We start from the raw sequence: 11,563 nt of genomic DNA, 5'->3' as shown, positions 1-11,563 counted from the left end.
AAAAAAAGTAAAAAATGGGGTAAAATATAAATTACACAAAGGAGTATACAGTGGAAGAAGTCTTCTTCATTCCCTTGATTTCTAATCTCTCCTCCCAAGGCGGCCACTGCTATTTCCGGTCCCTCCTGATATATCTGAACATACGAACGTGTCTTTTTACCCAAAGCGGGTGCGTACTCCAGATCTGAAACCCCATTTCGGGGCTCTCCAGCAGCGCAGACACTTGCCTGGCCCCTCCGGACCCCGGTGCCCGCTGCTTGTTCGCCCCTCAGCACCCCTGTCCGCGCTGTCCCCCAAGGCGGCTGCGAGGCCAGGAAGAGTGGGTGCAACGGCGCGGTCGGGTGTTTGCACTCGGCGCTCGCAGAGGTGCTCCATTCATGGGCGATCTTCGCTCCCCGGACAGATGGACATGGATATCCGAGTTTGGATGTGCACTTATCTCGCCTAAGTAAGGCAGGCCGTCGCTTCGTACAGCTAAAGGCCGTCTGCATTCCCGACACCGCTAGAATGCGTTTCGGACGCCCACGCTCTACGTTTCTCTGTCCCTTTTGCCCCGACTTATCATGGCGCCGGCCGCAGCTACATCCGAGAGCCCGTAAGACGAAGTCTCCGGTCCACCATCCAAGATGGCGCCCAGGCCCGCAGCCTTCCGTCTACGCACGCTCCGATAGCCCGCACACCCCTTCTCGATGTCCACTCCGTGTTCCGCTCTAGCTGCCGCGCTCGGTGGGCGCCACCGCCAGCCAATTGCAGGGCGCGGACGCTGCTGGCCCCTCCTTTCAGATCAGCTGAGGGAGCCGCGATGTCTGTTGACAGCGGCGGCTGCGGCGCGGCCGGTTCCGGGTTCGGCGCGGGGTGGTGGATAACCTGGCTGGCCGGCGGGAGGAGGCGTGGGCCTGAGGCCGGGAGGGCTGTGGGGAGAAGCGGTGTGCTGCAGCCTCTGCCTTCGCAGTTCGAGATCCTCCGCCGACCTTTCTGGGTCTGGTTAGATGTGAGTCCAATGGAGCAGCCCCAGGAAGGCGAGCAGCAGCCGTGGGGGAGGCTTCTCCGCCTGGGCGCAGACGAGGGCGAGCCGCACGTCCTCCTGAGGAAACGGGAGTGGACCATCGGGCGGAGAAGAGGTGCGGAGCGGGAGCAGGGGGACACGGGAACGAGGCAGGGGAACGAGGGACGGGGGGCTGAGGGCGGGGCAGAAACTGGCAAGACGGGGATCTACAGGCCGTGGGAGGCCCCTGGGCGGGGCACACTGTGCTATCCAGTTTTTCCACTGGAATGGACTTCATGTATGAGTTGCCAGTTATCCACGTATCAGTTTGCTCCCAGCTTCATGCAGATGATTCCTCATCACGACTTTATTAAGTGGTATATTAATGTATCCCCTAGAATTCAGCCTTCTCAATATCACTACTACACAGAACATCTTTTCTGACCTCAGTGGAGTGAAATTAGAAATCACTAACAGAAGGAACACTGGAAAATTTACAGATATGTGGAAATTAAACAGCACATTCAACCAGTGGGCCAAGGAAAAAGTCATAAGGGAAATGAGAAAATACCTTGGGATAAATGAAAAGAATAGTACACTAAAACTTATGGGATGCAGCTATGGCAGTGCTCAGAGGGAAATTTATAGCTGTAGGCAGCCACATTAAAAAAGACCTAGTAATGCCTCTTAGAATAGAGCTGCTCAAAATTTGTTGGTTTAATGAACCTGGGATGCTAAGGGCTTGAACAGAGTGAACGTAAGTAGTGAGACAAAGTGCTCTCAACCTCCATGCTTACTGTGTCTAAGCTCCTAAGTGATCATCTGGTAATTTGACCTTGCTTGTAGCTTTCCTACAGGAAGAGCAGTGTACTGGTCAGGCCAACAAAAATACCTAGTCTGTCTAAAAATTAGTAAATTATCACTGTGCCTTTCTACTTTAAAAAAGAGAATTAGAAAGAATACTGTTTAAAAGCAAGTGTGTTTTGGTTTCATTTTCATTTTACCTCTTATGATGTACCTTCACCTGTTTTTGGCAGTCTTGAATACCAATATCAAGTTAATTTTTTTTTTTACAACTTTGAAAATGTTTACATATCACTAGAAACTTTTGAAAACTGCATTAATTGTCTTTAATTGGTGTAATAGGAGGTTTGGTGAAGACCCTCTGCAAAGCTTAACCCTGGAGACAAACTGCCTGACCTTTCTATGCCTCTTTACCTACCTCATATAGTAACTGTGGAGATTATTAACACAATCTTATCATATCTTTTTTCATGTTACCATAAGGAGCAAAAGTATGTCTGCTTCTTAATATAATTCTTTTGGTGAATATATTAACATTTGCAGCAAAACATAAAGGTTGCTGTATTAATCTGTTCAGGCTGCCATAACAATTTATTTCTCACAGTTATGGAGTCTGGGAAGTCCAAGATCAAGGCACCAGCCGATTTATTTCCTGGTGAGAGCCTTCTTCCTGGATTACAGACAGCTGCCTTTTCACTGTCCTCACATGCTGGACAGAGCGACCTGGTGTCTGTCTGTTTCTGTTGTTATAAGAGCACTAGTCCTATCAGGTTATGGGCCTACCTAATCTCATTTAACCTTTATTGCCTCCTCAAAGACCCTGTTTATATATAGTCACTTTGGAGGTTAGAACTTCAACATTTGAATTTGGTGGGGACACAAACATTCCATAGAGTTGTAGAACTTGATTGTATTTATTTTAAAACAATTATGTGCCTGTTATATAAAAAATACATTATTTTGGGGAAAAGGGATTGCTGACTTTACAGGTGGGAAGGGAGATGAGCTCTTGCCTTCTCAAAGAGCTCTCCATTCTCAGGGAGTGGCAGAAATGTGCCCCAACAATGTGAGAGATTTAACCTACTGAATGACAAGCAGGACATATGCCAAAAATAGAACTTTAGCACAAAGTGTCTCAGTTCCAAATTAGAATACTGTTGTTTGGTATAGAGAAGCCTGTTAAAAACCCACTCCAGTAACTAGTCCTGGGTCTGGGGCTACAAGGAGACTCTCCTAGTGGTTATGCTCTGTGCAATGGAAGATCTCAAGCAGAGGTGAAATATTTATATAAATGTAACAAAGCACTTCCCATAAAGTAGAATGTTTGTGCAAATAAGATTTCTAATACTTTGAGTTTATGGAGGTATAGTTCACATATGGTAAAATTCACCCCTTTTAGGTGTTTTGAGAGTTTTGAGAAAGGGAATCACCACTAAAGTCAAGATACAGAAGAACATTTCCATCACCCCAGAAAGTTCCCTGGTGGGCCTTTGGAGTCAGTCCCCTCCCTTCAACCCCAGCTCCTTGCAAACACTGATGTGATTTATGTCCTTATAGTTCTGCCTTTTCCAGAATGTCATCTAAATGAAATCATGCAGTTCCACCAATCTTTTGTGGCTGGCTTCTTTCCCTTGGCATAATGTCTTTAAGATTAATCCTTGGCAGTTGTGTGTATCGGTAATGTGTTCCTTTTTGTTGCTGAGTAGTAGTCCATTATTTGGATGTACCAGATTGTTTATTCACCACCAGTTGTTGGACATTTGTACTACTTCCCGCTATTGGTTATTAAAAATAAAGCTACTATCTTAATACACTGATGGACAGTGACTGTAATGGGGTATGTGGTGGGAACTTGTTAATGGGAGGAATCTAGTAACCACAGTGTTGCTCATGTAATTGTATATTAATGATACCAAAATTAAAATTTAAAAAAAACATAAACAAAAAAAATTTTTTTTAATAAAAAGTAAAGCTATAAACCTTAGTGGCTGTAGTATAATCTACTCAAAGAAGATTAGTGATTAAATATTTAAAAGCTCCTGAGAACTTTTCTTTTAAGAAGAGAAGAAAGTATTTGATGTTTTCCCCCTGGATTTTAATGAGGATATAATGATTGTATTCAGCTATAGTTGCATCTCCCTTCTGTTTTAAAATTTCTTAAATATGTACATGTGCCTGTGATAATTTCCTCAGTCATACATTCTGTGACTGCTTCAATTTTGTGATGATTTTTGAAACCTTAGATTATCCAGAGAAGAAATTAAGGCCTATGTTAAGATACTGAAGAGTTACTTAACTAAGTCCCTTAGATATTTTTAACTTTCCATATTATTTAAGAGACTTGTTGCATATGTGTGCATGTTGTAAAGTTGTCCCCAAGGAGTTGATGTGTAGCTAGAGGTGTTGATGGAGTACCCTGTAGATAATAGGGAGTTTTAAGGTTTAAGACAATCCCTTTTCCTTTACTTTGGATTAACACAAGTGCTTTTTAAAAACTTCTTTGTGCCTTGCATGATGAGGTGTTGTCTCCTTTAGTGCATACAATGATTTCAGCCACATGCTTGGTTAAGCAAAGGGTGGTATTGTGCATGGTTCCCACAGTCACATCCAGCATGTCCCCCCCTCTGTTTTAGGTTGTGACCTTTCGTTCCCTAGCAATAAACTGGTCTCTGGAGATCACTGTAAAATTATAGTGGATGAAAAATCTGGTCAGGTGTCACTGGAAGATACCAGGTAAGTTCTTTCTGAACTTTTCTGTTTTCTCTTACAGTTTAGGAAATTGACTTAAAGCCAATGACTGCATAAAAGAAACAAGGCCCATTTTCCATAATGTAGTATTTCACTAGGTTCTGACGATATTAGGAAATGTATTTTCTGGCTTGCTGGATGCGATACTCAGTGACACTTTGGTATCTTTGACCCTTCTTGAATGTTCAAATTAAAGCAAAAATACCTCAGAAATAAGACTTAAAAAAGGCAGTTGTAAATTTTTGGTTCTTGCAAACCTATTTGAGTTAGACTTCTTTCCCCCAAATAAAAAAAAACTTCCTTTTTTTCATTCTCACATAGCATAAATAGTATGTAAAAGTATGAAGCTTTTCAAATCCCACTCATCCATTAAAAATACATATGTATTTAGTTTGCATTAATGAAGTTTTACAATGTATACTGTTGATGTATCTGCCTTTTTCACTTACAGTGTTTATAGAGTGCTTGAAATGTCACTGTGTCTAGATCCAGCTTGTCTTTTTCATCGTTGTCATATAATAACTTGTCAGCTCCCTCACTGGTGGAAATTGATTATTTTGAGTTTTCTTATTGCAAATGATGCAGCAATGACTCTCTGCCAAAACTCTTTACATTCATGTCTGATTGTTTTCTTGGGATGAATTTATGGGAAGGAATGCTGCACTGGAATGTGCCTATTTTAAACCTAGTACTAGTGGCAGATGGCTTCCTAGCAGTATGTTTGAAGTGTCTTTCCCACCAGATGATTTATTTTTGTAAAGGTCAGGTGCTATGAGATTCTCTGGTAGCTGACCATTTAGATGGAAGACTAGGAATTAGGTTTTACTCCAAAGAATGGATGTGCCTCTTCCTCTTCTAGGTACAGTGTTTCTCAGCACAGTGTACACCAGCAGCTGGTTCTAAAGCCCTCTTCCTGCATCAGGACCTGCTTTCTAACATGGGCTGTGAGATGATATTAGCTTCCTAATACCAGGGCTTTTGTGGCAAATTACCACCAACAGTAGCTTAAAACAACACAAATCTATTTTCTTATATTTCTGAAGGTCCAAAGTCCCACTCAGCTTCACTGGACTTAAAAAAAAAACAAGGTTGCTGGCAGGCCTTGCTCCTTCTGGAGGCTATAAGGGAGAATCCTTGCTTGCCTTTTCAGCTTAAGGAAGCCACTGCATTCCTTGCCTGAGGTGCCTGGAGAGGAAGGGTGTGTTCCAGGCAGAAGGAACCACAGGTGCAGAGGCCCACAGGCCCAAGCAGGCCCTGTGTGGTCAGAGTGAGTGGTGAGGGCAAAGCTGGGCAGTAGACCAGAGCAGAAGGGCCCTGACATGCATGACGTGCATGCTAGGGGGTTTGGACTTGAGCCTGAGGGCTGTGTGAAGTCATCCAAGATGTTGAAGCAGAAAAGCAAAATCAGACCTTTTGGTTAGAAAGAGCTTGAGAACAGGTTGTGAGGAAAAGTCTGACAGCAGAAGCCCTTGCGGTACTGTGGTAACACCACTGGTTTTTCTGAGGTGTGGCCACCACCCTTTATTATGGGCTATCTGTGACTGCTTTCACAGGATAGCAGCAGAGCTGAGTAGCTGGGACAGAGACTGCATAACCAGAATATTCATCTCCTTTAACATCTCTGTTGAAAAATGCCTCTACAGAAAACCAAAGCAGAGGAAGTCTGCTCACATGTAAAAATAAACCCTTTTCACCACCAGGGCCTTTGGGTGAAGCTGTAGAGTAAAGGTATGAGTGGTGTGAGTGCCTGAAATCAGGTTGGTTTGCTTAGTTGCTGAGTTTTGTTCACCCCTTGCCCGGTGTGCATGTTGTCCACCCCTGATTTTCTGAGTCCTTCCTCAGGGAAGTGCTTCCTGTCCCACCTGACTTAGGCTCCTGTCTGTCCCCGCCACTCCCTCCATCTCCCACCTGGCAGCGTGGTCCCTGATTGACTGGAATAACCTCACAACTGCAGGGACCATGCCATCTTCCGTCTGGACTCACCTGAGGAACAGACTGGCCTCATTCGTGCTGGCCAGAGGGAGGAGTGGGTCTGCAAAGAGCTGCACAGGAGCAGGAGGGAAGCTGGAGGTCAAAGCACATTGTGCTAGTGGAAGTCCAGGGTCCAGTAGGAGGCACATGAAGGAGAATGTCGTTTTGGAACAGCAATGTTAATACTTGACAAGACATTTGGTTGCTTGTTCAGCTGTCAGTAAGGGGGCAACAGGCAAGCTTTATCTTAAGAGAATTGTAAAGTAGCATTTGTATGTGTGCCCCGTAAAAAATTTACATCATTCTTATGAGTGTTTTATCGTTTTCAAAATGGTAATATTGGACTGCTTTCCTAGTGGTAGTAGAAAAAGAAAATTTTAGCTCCAAGTTGTTTTAAGCAAGATAAATTGCAATTTTGTTGTTTCTACAGCACCAATGGGACAGTAATTAACAAGCTGAAGGTTGTTAAGAAGCAGACTTGCCCTTTACAGACTGGGGATGTCATCTACTTGGTGTACAGGAAGAATGAACCAGAACACAGTAAGAGGGGAAGGTAAAGGGGTGGACACACCAGTGGGTTTGGTGGCTAGGAAGCATCATGGCAGCAGAATCTCAAAGTAGATCTTTCCTGCAGGAATGTCAGTGTTAGCTACACTCCCCTTCCTGCTTGTATGGATGCTTGGTATGAGTAGTGTCTGTTCAAGTGTGGGGGTGTTGGCTTTGCAGTCTGAGCCCACCAGTTTTCAAAAATACCAAATGGCCATGAGCCATGAATCGCAAAATGGCAGCCAAGGAGAAGTGAGTGGGGCAGGTTAGGTTACTAGCGGATGGAAGAAATCAGAGATGTGGGGAGTCATACCAATAGTAGGGGACTCAAGGCCCTGTGGTTTAGCTTTTGGAGACTCTACTGGAGCCAGCAAAGGTTAGAGTGGATTAGGGCTTTTCTAGGTCTGGGTGTCATTGTCTGTGTTTGTACAGAGCAGGGAGAGTTAAGGGAGTCTTTAGAAGGTTACCCCCAAAACAGGAAGGGAGGAGCATTCTCTTCAGCATGATCAAAGCCAGGCCCTGGCCACAGGATGGAAGGATCAAGTGTCTGCTCCTTCTGGGAGTTGGAAATGATGAGCAAGGCATGGGTTTCTCACCTTCATCCTCTGCCTTCCCTTGGTCTGCCTCCTGACTCCACATGTTTTTCCTAAGGCTTATTATTTTAAAGTTTGCTAAGATGTTTTGGATCATTTGTTTTAAAATCCCTTAAACTGGTGAATTTTTACTAGCTGATAAGTCAAAATGGTTAACAGAGCAAAGGGCCTGAAGAGGTGGGAGGGAAGGAAGAGACAAGTGAGTTGTTTTCTGTGCTGAGCTGTTCTCACTGCCGCCCACCGTGATTTCCTTTTAGATGTGGCATACCTCTATGAATCTTTAAATGAAGAGCGAGGCATAACACAAAACTCCCTTGGTAAGTGAGGTCACAGCAATGCAGTTGGTATGGGGGACTGTGGGTTCCTAGATGACAGCCTTTGGCCGGGATTGTCTGCCAGAAGCAGTGCACCCCATCTCGGCCCTGAGGAGATGCTTCTGCTCCCTCCTGCTTACAGAAGCTGATAAGGAAAACGTGTTCCACATGACCAAAGATACCTCAGGTGTAGGGCGAGGTGACAACCCCCAGTTCCTCCCATCCTTACCAGCCACTCGGGTGTGCTTTGAGGAACCACAGCCATCCACATCGACAACAGACCTCATCCTCAGGGCCTCTACTTCTTCCATGGAGCCTGCCCCTGCTGGGCGAGTGCCACTCTCCAGCTCTGGTGAGATGGGGATCCGGGGTGGTCTGCGTGGGTTTTTGTTCACTAATCATGACCTATATTGTTATAGAGACACAAGAGCCACTAAGGAATTCAGGGTGGCATCAGGCTACAGGCTCTCAGTAGTAAGATTTCTGAGTAGTAAATATTCTTGTTCCCTCCAGAGAAATGCTGAAGGTCAGGGACTATAGTATTGTGGTATTTTTTACAGTTTTATTAGGATGTAATTCATATACCATAAAAATAACCTGAAGTAGTTCTTTACTATATTCAGTGTTGTGTAGCTATTTAATTCCAGAACATTTTCATCACCCCAAAAGGAGACTCCACACCCATAAGCAGTCAGTCCCCATTCCCAGCATTGATCTGCCTTCTGCCTCTGGATTTGCCCATTCAGGGCATTTCATATAAAAGAAATCACACACTACATGGCCTTTGGGTCTGGCTTCTTTCACTCAGCATGATGTTTTCAAGACTCATCAGAGTAGTATATTATTTGAAACCACTTGTACATATACTTACATAAATGAAATCTTTACCTTCCTCCCTGGTCACTAGAAAAATTCAGATCATCTAGGTACAGTATGAGTGAATGTTTCCTGGTAGATATTGTTACAACATAGAATATATGTGTATATATATATTCCTAAATTAGATCACACTATACATATTAATGTTGTTGGTTTACTTTCTAAGCTACTGTCCTGTGTTGTTTTTCCAGATTATCTTTAGAATTACCTTTTCAAGTTTTTTTTTTTAAGTGTTTTTGAGATTTTGATTTGGGGAGAACTGACATTTTTAACAATACCCAGAAAAATGGTATTTCTTCCTTTTTATTAAGCTCTCTAATGAACTTTAGGGAAGTTTTATAGCCTCCTTCACCTACTTTTGAGATAATTTTATTCATCCCCAGAATGCTTGCTCTCTCATTCTTACTTTGGGCAGAAGACCTAAATAGACGTTTCTCCAAAGAAGTCATACAGAAAATCAAAAGTTACAGGAAAAGAGGCTCACCAACATCATTAATGTCAGGGAAGTGCAAATCAGAGCTGCAGGAGATTTGCCTCACGCTGTCAGGAATGCATCAAAAAGACAAGATAACAAGTGTGGGTGAGGACATGAAATAAAGGGAACCCTTGTGCACTGCGGGTGGGAATGTGAACTGGGCAGCTTCTGTGGAAAGCAGAGTGGAGGGTGCTCAGAACACTAAACACAGAGCTACTGTAAGGCCCAGCAATTCTACTCCTGGGTATTTATCCAAAATAAATGAAAACAGTATCTAGAAGGAATATCTGCACTCCTGTGTTCATTGCAGCATTAGTCACAATAGCAAAGACATGGCAACACCCTAGGTGTCCATCGGTGGGTGAATGGATAAAAGAAATGTGGTACACACACACACCTATATGCGATGGAGTATTTGCCATGAAAGGGCAATGTATTTGTATATTACCTGTGTGATTAAAAAAATAAAAGCATAAATTAGGAAAAACCATGCTCTAAGCAAATTGTTCAGATGGAACACTTACTTTCAGTTGTATAAACTTGGGGACATTTTTCTACCTGTATGCATAAGGGTATGCATATTAACAAAATAATCACATTAATGCTTACTGAGCACTTCCTAAGTGTGTGAGATGGAGTACCAAACATTAAAATTAATTCTTAACCATCGATCAGCCTGTCAGAGAGGTGCCATCATTATAAACATTCTGGAATGGGAAACCCATTGAGCCCAGAAGGCCCTTGAGACAATAGGGGAGTGACAACTAGAGCCAGATGCCTATCTAGGAAGTTGCCTCTTTTTTTCTTAGTATATGAACTAATTTGCTCCAAAACAATTTTCTTTCAGCTACTGTAAGCCAATTACTTTACTTTTCAAAGTAATAGCACCATTTGAATATTATAGATTAAATACTGATTATAATGCAGGCATATCTTGGAGAAATTGTGGTTTGCCTCCAAACCACTGCAGTAAAATGAGTCAAGTGAGTTTTTTGATTTCCCAGTACATAATAAAAGTTATGTCCCTACTAAGAAGAGGAAAAAGTTATAAAAGTGCTTGACCTGATGCAAAAGCAAATAATTATTTCTAGAAACTGGTGGTCACAGTATTAGACTCTGTAAAGATGTAGAACAGAGTAGGGATTCACAATCAGCCCCAACTTTCTTTAATTATTTGAACTATTACTTCCTGACCATGCAACTTCAAATAAAATGTGTATCTTATTTCCAAAAAAAAAAGTTATGTCTCTGCTATACTGGAGTCTATTCAGTGTACAATAACATTATGTTTTTGTTATTTTTTTTAAATTTTTTATTAAGGTATGAGTGATATACACTCTTATGAAGGTTTTACATGAAAGAACAATGTGTTTACTACATTTACCCATGTTATCAAGTCCCCACCCATACCCCAATGCAGTCACTGTCTATCAGTGCAGCAAGATGCCACAGATTCTCTGTGTACCTTCTGTGTGGTATACTGTTCTCCCTGTGATCCCCCACACCATGTGTACTAAACATAATATCCCTCAATCCCCTTCTCCCTCCCTCCCCACCCGCCCTCCCACACCCCTCCCCTTTGGTAACCACTAGTTCATTCTTGGAGTCTCTGAGTCTGCTGCCATTTTGTTCCTTCAATTTTGCTTCATTGTTATACTCCACAAATGAGGGAAATCATTTGGCACTTGTCTTTCTCCACCTGGCTTATTTCACTGATCATAATGTCCTCCAGCTCCATCCATGTTGTTGCAAATGGTAGGATTTGTTTCTTTCTTACGGCTGAATAGTATTCCATTGTGTATATGTACCACCTCTTCTTTATCCATTCATCTGCTGATGGACACTTAGGTTGCTTCCATATCTTGGCTATTGTAAAAAGTGCTGTGATAAACATAGGGGTGCCTATGTCTTTTTGAATCTGAGAAGGTATATTCTCTGGGTAAATTCCAAGGAGTGGGATTCCTGGGTCAAATGGTATTTCTATTTTTAGTTTTTTGAGGAACCTCCATATTGCTTTCCACAGTGGTTGAACTAGCTTACATTCCCACCAGCAGTGTAGGAGGGTTCCCCTTTCTCCGCATCCTTGGCAGCATTTGTTGTTCTTAGTCTTTTCAATGCTGGCCATCCTTACTGGTGTGAGGTGATATCTCATTGTGGTTTTAATTTGCATTTCCCTGATGATTAGTGCTGTGGATTCATGTGATGATTCATGTGTCTGTTGGCCATCAGAATTTCTTTGGAGAATTGT

At 42.9% G+C, this 11,563-nt stretch overlaps 1 protein-coding gene across 2 annotated transcripts in view; it reads left to right on the top strand.

Annotated features, from left to right (window-relative positions):
* Positions 1–638: 638 nt before the first annotated feature.
* The window catches only part of CHFR (checkpoint with forkhead and ring finger domains), a 29,259-nt gene continuing 18,334 nt past the window's right edge, over positions 639–11,563 (top strand). The window contains exons 1-6 of one of the 2 annotated variants that reach the window (XM_017680695.3): positions 639–1,121; positions 4,423–4,522; positions 6,939–7,048; positions 7,905–7,964; positions 8,104–8,313; positions 9,256–9,420. In XM_017680695.3, the coding sequence (XP_017536184.3) occupies positions 803–1,121; positions 4,423–4,522; positions 6,939–7,048; positions 7,905–7,964; positions 8,104–8,313; positions 9,256–9,420 (964 nt within the window). In that variant the 5' untranslated portion in view covers positions 639–802. The remainder of the gene's footprint in view (positions 1,122–4,422; positions 4,523–6,938; positions 7,049–7,904; positions 7,965–8,103; positions 8,314–9,255; positions 9,421–11,563) is intronic. The other variant, XM_017680696.3, reaches the window with a different exon arrangement.

This window comes from Manis javanica, chromosome 15 (genome assembly GCF_040802235.1).
Source record: "Manis javanica isolate MJ-LG chromosome 15, MJ_LKY, whole genome shotgun sequence".
In the NCBI taxonomy this organism is placed as follows: Eukaryota; Metazoa; Chordata; class Mammalia; order Pholidota; family Manidae; genus Manis; species Manis javanica.
The sequence above is the reverse complement of the archived record's forward strand: the minus strand, read 5'-3'. Positions and strand labels throughout refer to the sequence as shown.